Source organism: Diadema antillarum, unplaced genomic scaffold (assembly GCF_040938485.1).
Source record: "Diadema antillarum isolate AM-2024a unplaced genomic scaffold, OU_Dant_1.0 scf00000009, whole genome shotgun sequence".
NCBI classification, from domain to species: domain Eukaryota; kingdom Metazoa; phylum Echinodermata; class Echinoidea; order Diadematoida; family Diadematidae; genus Diadema; species Diadema antillarum.
This window is the reverse complement of record NW_027270898.1, coordinates 1518189-1534014: the sequence shown is the minus strand read 5'-3', so window position 1 is coordinate 1534014 and position 15826 is coordinate 1518189. Positions and strand designations below refer to the sequence as shown.

General features: G+C 37.1%; 1 protein-coding gene across 1 annotated transcript in view; it reads left to right on the top strand.

The window, feature by feature from the left end:
• The first annotated feature begins 362 nt into the window (after nucleotides 1-362).
• Nucleotides 363-15826, top strand: part of LOC139719684 (uncharacterized) — an 82933-nt gene continuing 67469 nt past the window's right edge. Inside the window, exons 1-4 of the mRNA XM_071631086.1 lie at nucleotides 363-564; nucleotides 1633-1808; nucleotides 2641-2793; nucleotides 3608-3667. Of these exons, the coding sequence (XP_071487187.1) occupies nucleotides 363-564; nucleotides 1633-1808; nucleotides 2641-2793; nucleotides 3608-3667 (591 nt within the window). The remainder of the gene's footprint in view (nucleotides 565-1632; nucleotides 1809-2640; nucleotides 2794-3607; nucleotides 3668-15826) is intronic.

Sequence of the window (15826 nt, the reverse complement as noted above, 5' to 3'; positions counted from 1 at the left end):
TCATTGTGTACAACATTGCCATATTGTAGCTCTTTTTTTAGATTAATAGTTTTAGATTACATAATCATTTATAATTTTATATTATAGATTATATTCAATATGTTTTGTTTAGATCGTTTAGACAGTTACATGTAGTATGTATTAATATTGATGTATAAACATGTATTCAAACTTTCCTGTACATATGTTGTTGTTATAAATAGACTCAAACTCAAACTCAAACTCAAACAATGTTAATCTAATACAGTCCATAGCGTTTTGACAGTTTTTATGTGATTTTTTTTTTCCTTTTCACTGTTGCTCACTGTAATTATTATCTGACGGCAGGATTGGCTGCTACAATGGCGACTGATACCGGTACAATGACAACCGAGACGGGTGAGGACGCCATGGGTAGCACTAGAACCACTCCATCCATCACAAGACACCTCACTCAAACTATGGACGGGATCAGCACGAGTCAGTCCTCTGCGTCACTCTCCGGGCAGCCCATAGCCACACCCACTATCCGAGCTGGCTCTACCGGCCCTACGTCAACCGAGAGTTCGTGCGCAACATGGAGAGGTATCAACTGCGATAAAAGCAAAAATCATGAAGAAAAAAAAATCTTTAATTATGCGTCGATAACTTTTCATGCCTCTGCCACGAAATGTCGCCGGAGGCATCATGTTTTCGGGTTGTCCATCCGTCCGTTCGTCCTTCCGTCCGTCTGTCCTTCCCTCCGTAATCGATTTTGTGGACAGCGTATAACTTAAGAATCGGTTGAGGTATCCTAATGACACTTGGCATATGTACGAACGAGTGGATGGAGTTATACATGCCTATCAATTTTTGGGTAAACACGCTGAAGGCCAAAGGTCAACCGTGAATGTCAAATTTTTAAACTTTCAGTATTTTCCCCATATCGCAATGCCTGAAGGTATTTTCATGAACCTCAGCCCATACATGTATCACCATGTAAAGATTCTCCAGGGAAAGTTTTGGGCCATGGGATCAGAATTCAAAGGTCAAAGGTTAGTGAAAATGTCTGTATAAATGCGTGAAAGAAATAGTAATAATGTGTGTATCGAAAAGGATAGAATAGGAGGTGGTAGAAAATTTAAACTTGGTCATGCAAACAAAGAAATATCGGCTTAGTGAGGGCGTGGTGGTAGCTAGAGGGGGGAGGGGTCAATAAGTTGGTATAAAGGTCAGAAGAAATGAGAGTACATCAGAATCAGATTTCACCCTACACTTTATAGAAGTATTTACGATGATTGCTAAGCAGTAAGTAGGTCGAGTAGTCAGTCATTCAACGAACGAATCAGCTGTGATCATTTTTGACATTGCGGTGAAAATTATAAGATGCAGATATTGAAACCGCAATGAAAGCTGGTCTCCCTATGAGACGAAACCAAGAAGAATTGTGATAACCCAAGTGACCATGGTTCTTTTGTTACCCTTACAGTTTCGATCGGTCGATATCTTTATACTTTATTCTGCTTCAACAGGTTCTTACGAATGAGTGCAACACAGAAAACTAACAAAGTCCACTTTTATCGCAAATGGAAAGGATGAGGCCAAATCGTTTTGCATTATTAAGTGTATGCTTTAATGTATTTCTATGTATTTTCCTTCTTTATCGCCAAACAGGCGCTGACATTCCGGAAAATGTTTCTGCGCTTGGGATAGCAGACCGGGATCGCGTCCCCGACAAAAGAATGACGTCATCGTCTAGTGCGAACAATAATGTGAAGGCGCGACAAGGGCGACTCAACTCGGATACAGCGTGGCTGGCTAAGAATTCAGATCCAAGTCGCTGGATCCAGGTACAACTGGCTTCTCTATTCGCTAATGAAGCTTCCCTATACATGTATATTGGATGCCGCGTGTATTGGCATTTGACTTTGTAGATTCGTCAAATCTATCGATGTAGTATGTATAAATCGGTAATTCCAGAACATCAGTCCGGCCGAAATCGTATACCCATTGTGGATTAGCCTGTCCCTCTTCGGAAAGGTGAATTTAATCTGTCTGGTACCAAGATGTGTCCTGCGATAACTTGTCAAACATGTTGTTAGACACGAATTGGTGTTTTAAAAAATTACGACCAAAATGTACATTCATTATTCCGGTGGCTTGCAAAATGTTCCTTCCACACTATATACTACTAACCGGATTTTCCCTATTAAATATATTACCTACACATGTTACAGGGAGGAATTATTTCCCTGAGACGTATCCTGCAATCTTGTAATGTCCAGCCTCTCCGACTAGCCCCCTCTCGTATTATTTAGAAATGTTTATTATAAAGTCGATTTGCTCCAAACTGTATGTGAATTCAGTGAAAGCAAAGAATTAGAGCATACCAAGGAATTTTGAAGAAAATCAATGCGTACAGAAGTTATGAGTGTTTTTGGTAAGTCCATGCGCTGTCGTCTCTGAATAAGAAGGCTGCAACAACTCGTGAATTCACAAAAGTTGTAGTCTTCTTATCCAGCAATAACGCACACCGATCTAGTAGCATCAAGCTAGACTTTCTTCAAACGTCCCTGATGTGTTCTTCAAATATTTTCTGCATTCATGGAATCCACATACGGGGTAAATTCTCCTTTAGCGAATTGATACTAATTACAAGATTTTGGTCAATACGCCCGACAGGTCGATCTAGCGACGTCCCGTACAGTCGTCGGAGTGGCGACGCAAGGACGACACAATGTTGACCAACGGGTTAAGTTCTACAAGGTCAGCTTTAGTTTAGACGGAGACACCTTTACTACAGTCCGAGGAAGCGAGAATCCTGATGAGGATATGGTGAGCGGTTTCGAATTTCTTTATTTTCGGATTAACGAACCTTGGAAAAACGTCACAAATGTTCCGATTAACGAACCCTATTTCATTTTCGGGCTAAAAAAACCCAAACCCAACAACAAACAAACAAAAACAAAGGTATAGGCCTACGGAATACGTGTCTTTCAGAATAAAGAACCTTCAGAATAATGAACATCACCCGCTCTGCCCTGCAGAGGAAAGAGGAAATGGTGGAAAGAACACATGCAGTGTCCCACAGTGTGTTCACAATGTGTTCACAATGTGAAGATGATGTCACACTGCATGTGATGTTGGTTTTCACACAGTGTTCACATAATAATGTTCTGTTTCACACTGTAAATTGATGATTCTTAATGTGTTAACAATGTTAAAACGCTCGAATTTAACAGTGTGAATGAGAGATTTCACACTGCATGTGTTTCACATAGCATGCATAGTGCTTCACACTGTAGGACACTGTTCTTTCCATCAAGATAATAAGAGGCAAAAAGTGTACAACCATAAGGAGCTTTAGCTTCATGGTACAACCTAGGCCGTAATGTACAACATACAGGCCGGTGTTCTATTCCCTTCACATTTTCCTGTGTGGTTTTGATGTCATCAAATTGTTTCCATGACTACACGAACAAAATAGTGATTAAGTCGAAGAGGCGATAGTGCCAGCTCCTCACAACTCTCTCACTGTCTTGTAAAGAAAAATATTAACTGTATAGTTAAACCTTCTTCGTGCTTTCTTTTCTTAATTTCTGGTTATTTGTTTTTCAACAAGCTCTGTTACTCACTCTCTTTATCGCAGATCTTTCGAGCCAACTGTGATCGTGACACAACGGTGTTCAACCGCTTTCCCGAGCCAAGGGTCTGCCAGTATGTTCGCGTCATGCCCACTGATTGCGTCTGGTATTGCGCTTTACGCATGGAACTATATAGGCCTATAAGTGATCTTCACTGATTAATTTACAATTACATTTTGGTGTCAGCTTACCATGTTTGCGACCCCGTGACACTCCACCTACCAATGTTTGATCCCACAGAGGGTGCAAACTTGGAATCATCCCATGAGACTGACATCCACGAGTCATGCAGCCCAGAGTTCGACATTGAAAGAAAAGTCCGTTATTTTTCAGTGTCGAACTCGTGGGCTGTATGACACGTGGCATGAGTCGTACAGCCGCGAGTCGCACACCCCATGAGTTCGACAAATAAGGCCCATGATTTCGACAATAGGTAAAAACAATCCACGAGTTCGGCGTGACATTGCAACACGAGGCTTTATGTGTTGGTCTCGTGGGCCTTGTTTGCTTTAGTGCCGAACTCATGAGCTGTATCACTCGTGGGTTGCTCATGGGCTGCTTGACTCATGGGCTGTAATAACATTAATATTAGATGCATGGTGAACAGCAAGAACACGTATGCGACATTTTTGTTTGAGGAAGTTACATTACCGCTTATAGTTGACATGACAAATTATGAGAGAAATACCATTGATTATAGTGTATATACGAACAAAGTCAATAAATCTGTATGTCATACGTTCTTACAAATTAAAAACTGCATAAAGGGATGATGCTACAAATTGTCTTGCATTATTGATATCAAGATGCACGTATATTGCATGTCAGTACACTTCTAACGGAAATATGGGATAGATTTTATAGATATAGATTTTATTCATCCCCTAACTTATGAAGAACAGCCCTGGCTGGAACCTGTATCGTACTGAAATAAAAAGAATGAATGAACTTAATTTATATCGGAAAACACAGATTTACTTCATTTCCTTTTTCTCTGTTACTTTTGTCTCTTCTTCTTTCTTCCTCTTTCATTTTCCTCCCCGTGTATCGTAGAAAGTGTCAAAAAGTTTGATTTAACTACTTTGAGATCGTGTACAGCAAGAACATCTAGGAAACATATAATTATATGCTAGAAGTTATAATTACGTTAGCATAGTTATATCATGACACAATCATGAGGAAAATACACATATTATATATAGAATAAGGCACGAATATAGTATCAATAAACTGATTTGTCATGCATGTACCTTCTTATAAAAATTCTTAAAGTGATGTACATGTATTACTCTATAATTACAACTTCCACACTTAATAAAAGTAGCATTAAAGGGGAAATCCAGTCCAAACATAAGTTAGTCTGATAAACAAGAGTAAAATCTTATAACGAGTTCAATGGTACAAAATTGACTGAAATCGGACGAAAAATAAGGAAGTTATGTAATTTTGAAGTTTTGCTAATTTCCGCAAAACAATTCTTGTACATTGGACATGAATATGCAAATGAGTGAGCTAGCCGTGTCATACCCTCACAATTGTCGATTGATCGTGCCCACACACAAAAAAAAAATGACGAAAATTCAATTTTTCTGTCATCGAAGTCTGAAACATGATGTCATTCCTGATTGAATAAGTTCAGAATAGTGTTCAGTTAGATATATGAGGATTTGAGCCTCGGGCATAATTGCGTTTTAGAAAAACTGATAATTTCAACATTTTATGTACAAACTATGGTAAGATGTGAGGGGATGACATGCTCACTTTCCCATTTGCATATTCATATTGGTAAGCACTATTCTCATGGTCGGACATCCGGGTATTTTGCGTGTCACGTGGTCATGGATAGCGTTGGAGTGAAAACAAACCATAGTCTATAGTCGCGTGAGCCTGGAGTGGTAACGCTGTACGTGTTTTCTGCCGGGGCGCCCCGCGAGCATAGCGCTAGCGCAAGCTGGTACTGTAGCTGTGCGGGCGGCAGGATTACGCTCTAGGCCTACTCTAAATTAGGCCCTACCCTAAGTACTACAGTATTAACGTTAGGCCTATAGACCTACCTGAAGTTTCTATGAGGTACTAAGTAAGCGTAGATATCGGGGTAGGGCCTACTCAAAGAGGTTCTACTGCACATCTGGCCATTTTGTCGGGTCGTTGATCCAGAGTCCTGCCGCGATTTCATACGGGCACAGGTCCAGTCCGGCTGCCTTCAACTTGGCAAAATACCGGGACCGATCGATCGACAGGATCCAGATTTTTAGAATATTGCTGACAAGACATGATGCATGTATCTCATGAATGATGGCATAAATGACAAAATGAATAATGAAAAACAGTCCCCATATACTGTCTGCGTAGAGTTGCACATAAATTATACGCGTCGCACATGCACAGCATGCAGTATGCGCATTATGCAGGCTTAATTATTAGCGCTTGCATGCAAGCTGTTTGTTTTCACTCCAGTCAACCGGAAGTGACGTGTAGCCGACCGCAAGAATTTGGGCACCCGTCCCGCTTCATCATGAATATTCATCAGGCAGTAAGATACTGTACTAGTAAATGGCAGAAAGCCGGATAAGTGAAAAACGTATCGCCGGGAAATGTAAAAATCTCGAAAAGTTGCATCAACGGGGAATGTTAAAACGTCTCGCCGGGAGATGGAAAAATGTTCAGTTTTGCCGAGAAATGTAAAAACGCTGCCGGGAAATGAAAAAATTATGTATTTCCACGGTATTACGGATACATGTAGATGATGAATATTCATGATGAAGCGGGACGGGTGCCCAGATAGTGCTTACCATTCATATTGACTGTTCAAGAACTGTTTTTTTCCCAAAATAGCGAAACTTCAAAATGTTATAACTTCCTTTAATATTTTTCATCCGATTTCGATCAAAATTATACCATTGAACTCGTAATATTTTACTCTTTCTTATCAGACTAACTTATATTTGGACTGGATTTCCCCTTTAGAAGGGAAAATACAGGATATCGCCAACTCAGTGTATCCAAGTGAATATATAAATTTGGAGTACTCTTTCTTCTTCTTTGATTTTCCTCCCCATGTATCCTCCAAAGTGTTGGATGATAATGACACATGATATGTTTGATTTATTGGCATCTACGTATAGAACAACAAGGATGTGTAGAACATTTTTGTTGAAGTAGTTACCGCGGTTAAATCATAAATTCCAAAGGCTTTTTGACAATGTCAATGAACTAATTTTTCATACGTTCAGATATATTTAGAAAGACTTTTAAGAGAATTAATGCAAGATGCTGTGAACTTATATTTGATATAATGTAAATAACATTTTGAAAATGCGGGACACTAATAACCACATTACTTTATTGATATGAATATAGAATTTATAGTGACAGTCGAATTAAATTTGTGTGGGTTTTTTTTTTATGTGCCTGAAACGTTGAAGTATTTGATATCATGAATTTACATAAATTATAATCCTCCCCTGCTGGAAAGAACACAGAATCCCAGAGTGTGTTCACACTGTGTTCACGCAGTCGACTATGTGAAAAAAACGCTCGAATATAACAGTATGAAAATTATTTCACACTGTGGTGTGGTTTTTCACAGGGTATTCACAATAATGGTAATGTTCTGTTTCACATCATGACTTAATTATTCACACTGTGAATTGATGATTCACATTGTGTTCACACTGTTAAAACGCTAACAGTGTGAATTAAGAGATTTCACACTGCAAAATAATTCCAATGTGTTCAAACTGTGTTTCACATTGTGTTTCACATGGTGGGACACTGTGTTCTTTCCAGCAAGGTCGGCTGCACAATTACCGCGTAAGCTGCTGCTTTTTATTGTTGCTTTTCATTTTGAAATGTAATCGTACATCACAAAAGGTCAAATGGGGCTATTTCGATTGTTAAACGCAATCTTAACATGCTTCAGCAAACTTGAAAATTGTCGATATACATGACACATTTGACAGATATATATATTTTATGTAATGTAAATAACATTTTGAAAAATGCGAAGACTATAGACCACATTACTTTACTGTCATAAATAGGATATTGACAGTCGAATTAATTCTTGTCTTGTGTGCCTGAAATGTTCAAGTATGTTATATCATGAATTTACATATCCTCCTCTGCTGAAAAGAACACAGTATCCTACAGTGTGTTCACACTGTATTCACACAGTCGACTATTTGAAAAAAAAAAAAAACCCGCTCGAATATAACAGTGTGAAGATTATTTCCCACTGTGGTGTGGTTTTTGACAGGGTATTCACATAGTAATGTTCTGTTTCTCATCGTGAATTAATTATTCACATGGTGTTCACACTGTTAAAACGTTCGAATTTAACACTGCAAAATAATTCCAATTTGTTCAAACTGTGTTTCACATTGTGTTTCACATGGTGGGACACTGTGTTCTTTCCAGCAGGTTCGGCTGCAACATTACCGCGTAAGCTGCTTTTTTTATTGTTGCTTTTCATTTTGAAATGTAATCGTACATCACAAAAGCTCAAATGGGGCTATTTTAATTGTTAAATGCAATCTTAACATGCTTCAGCAAACTTGAAAAATCGTTGATATGCATGACACATTTGACAGATATATATATATATATATATAATGTAAATAACATTTTGAAAAATGCGGAGACTATAGACCACATTACTTTATTGACATAAATATAGAATATATATTGACAGTCGAATTATTTTTTTTTCTTGTGCCTGAAATGTTCAAGTATGTTATATCATGAATTTACATATCCTCCTCTGCTGAAAAGAACGCAGTATCCCACAGTGTGTTCACATTGTAGTCACGCAGTCGACTATTTGAAAAACAAAAACAAAAACAAAAGCTCGAAAATAACAGTGTGAAGATTATTTCCCACTGTGGTGTGGTTTTTCACAGGGTATTCACATAAATGTTCTGTTCCACATCGTGAATTAATGATTCACATTGTGTTCACACTGTTAAAACGTTCGGATTTAACAGTGTGAAGTAAGAGATTTCACACTGCAAAATAATTCCAATTTGTTCAAACTGTGTTTCACATGGTGTTTCACATGGTGGGACACTGTGTTCTTTTCAGCAGGGTTGGCTGCAACATTACCGCGTAAGCTGCTGCTTTATTGCTGCTTTGTATATCACAAAAGATTGTATGGGGCTATTTTAATTGTTAAACGCAATCTTACCATGCTTCAGCAAACTTGAAAGTCGTTGATTTACATGACGCACTTTCGACAGTATAATGCCTATCAGTGAAACTCTGTTGTGTAAAATCTTTGTATGAATAAATGATTTTCTTTTCTGATGATTTCTGCATTGAGAAGAACTCAAGTTCGGAAGTATTGAAATGCCACGTATTAAAGTTTTAAGAAAAAATATATGTGTTTTTATATTGATGGCGTAGTTCAAGGTAGACATTCTTGGTAATACATTGTAGGTCCTAATTGAATCCCTACTTTGGATCTATGTGCAGACCAACAGTTTCAACTCTTATCACTAATTACGTTCACGTTCGTATGACCACTCTTGTTAACAATCTATATAAATGATTTGCCTAACTGCTTACAACGTTCATCGGTTGCATTTTATGCTGACGACACGTGTATTCATGTGTCTGGTAAAAATGTGAAATAGATTGAAAAAATGTATACCGTGATACGGTCCGTATTGCAGATTGGCTATCAGGTAATTGATTAGCCCTTATTTGGAAAAATGTTAAACTATGCTAATAGGGTCTAAGGAAAAGGTTAAACTTGTGAATTTGAATGTGAGTGTAAACAATGTCAAAATAACTCAAGTTCCTCATTGTAAATATCTTGGTGTGTACTTTTTAGTATATTGAGCAGTCCCTAGACTGGAGCCATCATATTGAACATTATTTTGTGTAAACGCAGGGTCAGAAATTTGTATTTGTTAAAGAGGTTAAGACATTTTTTATTTCAGTTAAAACGGCTATTACATTATCCGCCATTCAAAGTAATTTTGATTATTGTGATGTTATATGGTCAAATATTAAACATAGATATATTCATCGTCTTCAAATTCTCCAGAATCGTTCTCGAAGAGCAGTGTTGCAGGTAAATTCGAGATATCCAACTAACTTGTTATACTCATGAGTATGAAAATTAATGTTGACACACTTGAGATGAGAAGAAACAAACATATATTGTGCACAATGTATAAAGTCGCTTGTAATCTAACCCCTAAATGTATAAGTGAAATGTTTGAGTTGACAATTTTTATCATGATTTAAGGAATACAACGCTGATATTGAAGTTACCATATAATTATCAAAACCTGCTTTAGGCAGAGGAGTTTTAGTTATCAAGTGCCCAAAATTATGGAATACATTGCCAACATGCGTAAAACAGCAAACATTTTTAGCGGTTATAGACGGAGTTTAAATTTGTATCTGACACCGCAATGATATTGTACCCGTCCCTCATTTTTTTTTTCAAGTAAACCGAGCATGTGTTCATTTTTTTTTTCTGTAAATATATTTTTTCCTTTTTTTTTATTCACTTTTGCTCTGATTTGTTTCCATATCTAATTGTATGTTGTATATATATTTCATGTACATATGAAGAGTTTGTTCGCAAAAACCGATAAGTCCATATTTGCCAAATGGAGATATTTGCGATTAAAGGTCAAGAAAAATAAAGAGAATAATAAGAAAATTTTTGCTTCTTTTGACCATAACTTCAAAAATGTACCTTTATATGTAATGACCAATATATCATTTAAAAGGTATTATTTTGTACTTTATGACAGAGGCCGTACTTGAAAATCTTCAAAAATGGACTTATCGGTTTTTGCGAACAAACTCTTCATATGTATATGTTTTGAAATAAGTATGTCACTTTTATCTGGCTGCATCATGTGCCGTGCTGAAATAATTATTAGGTTATCATTTTGAAATTTCGTTCCCATGATTTTCATTTAAGTAATCCAAAGCTTTTACTTGCTCAAAAGTCGATTAGACATCACGGTCCGGATATATGGAACACTCTTCCTGAGGAGTTGAAACAGTGTGCCTCCTTGTTTTCATTCAAAGCAAACTTAAAGAAGCATATTTTATCACTGTATACTTCAAATACGAATTAAGCACGAATAATTTATATGACTCATGTTGGTCTCCCGATAGCAGCAACATCGTAAGTCACTCCTTCTTCCAGCAAACTAATTTTATTATTCTAAATCCCAGCCTATCTGCCCCTGTGCACTTTCTTAAGCACTCGCACGCACATTCACCACCATGACACATCAGAGTTTATTTTCCCCTGCTTTCTTCGCAGCAGAATTTGTATTGTTACCAATTCACCTATCCTTTTCCTCGGGCCGGCCATCTTTTCAAGCAATGCTTACAATGGCGGCCCTCTGCATTATCACTTCTTAAATATAATATTGTTATTGTAATCCCAGCTGCATGGACATGCATACTGTAATATCATTAATTTCCTTTTATATCGTTGTTTATGCAAGTCAAACGACTCTGTTTCAAGTATACTTTGTATGTTTCCCATGTTCACGATTATTCAATCTATTCACGATTATTCAATCTATGTATATATTGATTTGCAGAAAATAAACTATCTACCAAACAAAAACAAATTACGTTTGACTTTATACGTAACAGCATGGATCCTTGAATTATATATTTCACTTCGAATTTTGGCCGGGAGTGCAAACATCTCTGGTATACGTGCGGTCTGTTGAACATCATTAATGATATTATTTTCCCATAGGTAATCTGTGAGAACAGCATATTTCATACGAGTGAGTTGTGAGTTGTGAGTTCTAATGACATCAAACAAGACAGTGGATGATAGAGCTAGGGGTCATGCGGTATTTAAGCACTTGATCATTTAGATTCATTTCCTTATCATTTTCTGGTTGGTTTTAAGAGATTTGTTTGGCAATATCAGACCAATAGAATGCGAGAGGTTTCCTCATAATAATGTTGTGTGTGTGTGTGTGTGTGTGTGTGTGTGTGTGTGTATTTTGAGCTGTTTCAGTGGTAGCCAAAACAAAGAAATACATTAAAATACAACAATCATTAAAAGTTGTGTGACACTGATGACTATACTATGTACTAAGATCTAATACCACAAGAACATAATAAGAAAGCAAATTGTAGTTAAGCAGAGTTGGGGAGTGTGTGTGGGGGGGGGGGGGGGGGGGTAGGGGGAAGGAGAGGGGGAAGGGGGAGGGAGGGAGAGATTTGACAGAATAGATCAACATAAACCAGCAGACCTTGTATGGGATGGATACTTCTCATTGACCTGTGTGTATTACATGCATACTCTATAGGTCTCACACGGGTGAATAATTCCCCATAGAGACGTGTGTTTAAATTCACAATTCAAAAAATTCTCTAAAAGAACTGGGAGAAATGAATGAAAATATGAATGCTTTTGTGCGGAAAATTGCCCGATCCTACAAGTCCTTTAATACCCAGTCATTTCATGAGGATCTAGGGAAAATTGAGTGGGCACATGTATAGATACAAAGATGTAAACACAGCTTATAAAGTTTTTTAGGATATGTTTGAGAAAATATGTGATTAGCATGCACCTACAATATAATATAATGTATCCCGGAAAAAGAACGGTCCTTGAAAGGCTTGGGTTTCATCAGCGATTCTTAAATCCATCAAGAAGAAGCACACTTTATACGAAAACTATAGGTCATCAAATTTTAGTAACGAATATGGAAACAAGTTATAAAAGGTATCGTAACTCTTTGGTAACAGTTATAAAAATGCAAAGAGATTGTATTATTACAATTCTTTTCATTGTAACAAAAGTGATATGACAAAGACCTGGGAAACCATTTATGAGCTAATGGTAGAAAGAGTAAGAATAAAAAATTGGATATAGAAGAGTTAGCCATCAATCAAGGTGGAATTGATAAAGTTGTATCTTCTGAAAAAGAAATAGCCGAAGAACTCAACACCTACTTTGTCACTGTACTGTTGGGTCAAATTTGGCGGAACAAATATCAAATGGGCCTCCTAATAGTTGTTTTCATGATTATTTGGGTGCCAGAAATACAATATCTTTGGCTTGGAAACCCATAACATATGAAGAAATTATGGATATTTTATATGTTCTTAATGCTACAAAGTCTCATTGTTATCATAATTTGTCAATAAGATTGATCAAGGATGCAGCACCATATATATTTTCCCCCATTGACTTATATTTTTAATTTGTCACTAGAAACGGGCCAATTAACAGATGCAATTAAGATAGCAAAAGTGACGCCTTTGTTTAAGAAAGGGTCGACAGATGACCCAGGTAATTACAGACCTATTTCAGTTCTGCCAGTAATTGCAAAAGTTTTTGAAAAATTATTGATGGTCGTCTAATGGACTTTTTGGAGTCAACTAAAATTTTGTAAGGACACAAGTATGGTTTCGTAAGACATACAGTACAAAGTTATCATTAATCAATTCGGTTAATACATTATTACATTCAAATGATAAAGGTGAAATATAAACCCTTGGTATATTTATAGATTTCAAAAAGGCGTTTGGCACAATCAATCGTCGCATCCTGTCAGCAAAATTAATATTATGGCATAAGAGGCATCGTGTTGCAGTGTTTCCAAAATTACCTCTCAAACCGATCACAGGTATTGTGCTACAAGGATGAAATACCCAGTATTAGAACGATTACATGTAGCGTACCACAAGGATCAGTGCTGGGACCCACACTGTTTCTATTAGACATTAATGATTTACCTTGCTCATCTAAGCATTTTCAGTTTAGATTTTTCATACGCTTCCCAAAGGTAGGACATGAATGACGTAAGTGGAAAATTGAGTGAGGTACAAATATGGTGTATTGTGAGTAGATCAACTACTAATTTGAAGAAAACAAATTATATGATTATAAAAGGACCAAAACGACCCATTGCAATTAAAGGTGTGTTAACAGTTTCTGCATAAGATATTTTGTTCCAAGGCATGTACTCATGCTTTTATATAAATTCTTTAAACAATCACATGGAATTGAAGTCTGGGGAAGTTGCTACAGAAGCCACGTAAATTGTATATTTTTAGCACAGAAAATGGCCATGAGAGCAATTACATTTTCCTCCTAGAGAACAAGTTCTGGGTCATTATTCACCAGTCTATATAGGAGTGTTAGATGTTTTTGACCTGCATAAGCTTGCAGTGTCAACCTTTGTATGATCTACACAAGGGACATTTACCACATTCTGTAACGCAATGTTATGAGCTAATGAATCATGCATACAGGACTAGAGGCAAAGATCATTCCATGCTTAGACTCCCGAAATGTAAAACGACACATGTAACATTTTCTATATCTTTTGTCGGGTCAAAGTTCTGGAATAGTTTGCCTAAAAATGTTCAAGAGGAAAGAACAAGATCTTCATTTCGAAGAAATCGAAAAAATCATTTGTAAAATAATGTTTAGTGATGAAAGGAATAATTAAATGTTTAGTTTAATGTACTTTTTAAATATAGTTACTTTAGAAGGAGAGACCTTGCAATGAGTATTTGAAATGTAGCTAAACGGGAGAACCATTCTCGACTAGCACTTGTGCTAACTTTTGGTTCCCTCTTTAACAACATTATCTTCTGTTTGTTTGTTTGTTTGTTTGTTTTTGTCTGTGCTTTTTTGTTCAGAACCTTTGCCTATGCATATATGTCTATATTACAGACTTATTCATTTTTTGTTGTCTTTTCAGTGATAAATATATCATCATGAAATTAAATCAAATTACACATGTATTCTTATGTAAAATAGATTAAGTGTGTACATATTATATGCATGCACCTACAGCTGTAAGTACCTTATATAATGTCATTGTATTCTCATAAAACATTTTCATGTTTATCTTATCTTATGAAATTTCATGTTATCATATTCACATGTATATGTACAAAATATGTTGTTAATAAACTCAACTCAACTCAACTGAGGTGTGACAAGTGAGATAAATCCTTTCATCCATCAAATTCCCAAGGCGGGTTCTTCAGCTCAAACTCTGTCCAAGGTTCCGCAAAGCCAGACTACGAATTCTTTTCACTCAAAATATCACTTATATTTTGTACATGCACCCAATGCAATAGAGTCCCTTCAAATCCCATGAGAAAAGCTTTCATCTTCCAATCAAAATGCAGTTTGTAGAAGAATTCATACTCAATATCTGCGGCTATTCAGTTTTTTTTTTTTTACCAAACTGCATTATTGATTTTCAATCAATATTTTTCTTCATTTATTTTGGTATCTTTGGTACGAATTTGTGAAGGGGTCTGGGACATTCCATTTTATTTACAGGTATAAGCCCTATCATAGATGGCACTTACTTGATGGGACGGATTTCAGTATCATAAGTGCGCCCCCTACGTTCCTGTACACATTACACCGTCCAGCATACAGCATTCTGTTGTTGATGTTGTTGGTTTTTTCCTGGTTGTTGTTGTTGTTTTAGGCCTATTTGAGGGACTATGTCCTTCTAGATTTATGAAAGTTCGTTCTCCGTCATCACAAACTGGCCCGTATTTTGATGATTTTTCAAATTAACATTGATTGTTTTTTTCGTTGGAGGAGCATTTTGCTCGGTCGCAGTCACACTGCACGATATGCGTGCTCAATGTCAATGCGTGTGCAAGGCCGCTGAAAATGCATCGCGCTCTACACTGTTGGTGCAAAATTGCACCGGGGACGTTGCGGCGCTCGTTGGTGGCCGAATACTGGTGCAGTAGACATTTGCATTCAACCCTTGCATTGAATAATTCCCGTAGACACTAATCATAGGGGTAATTGCCTAGGGGGTACGTAAATTTTGTTTTTCTTTTTTGCTTTTGTGGATACCATCAAAGATCGTACACTCATACGACCTTTGATATTTGATGATTTTTCAAACATTGATTGTTTTTTTCGTTGGAGGAGCATTTTGCTCGGTCGCAGTCACACTGCACGATATGCGTGCTCAATGTCAATGCGTGTGCAAGGCCGCTGAAAATGCATCGCGCTCTACACTGTTGGTGCAAAATTGCACCGGGGACGTTGCGGCGCTCGTTGGTGGCCGAATACTGGTGCAGTAGACATTTGCATTCAACCCTTGCATTGAATAATTCCCGTAGACACTAATCATAGGGGTAATTGCCTAGGGGGTACGTAAATTTTGTTTTTCTTTTTTGCTTTTGTGGATACCATCAAAGATCGTACACTCATACGACCTTTGATA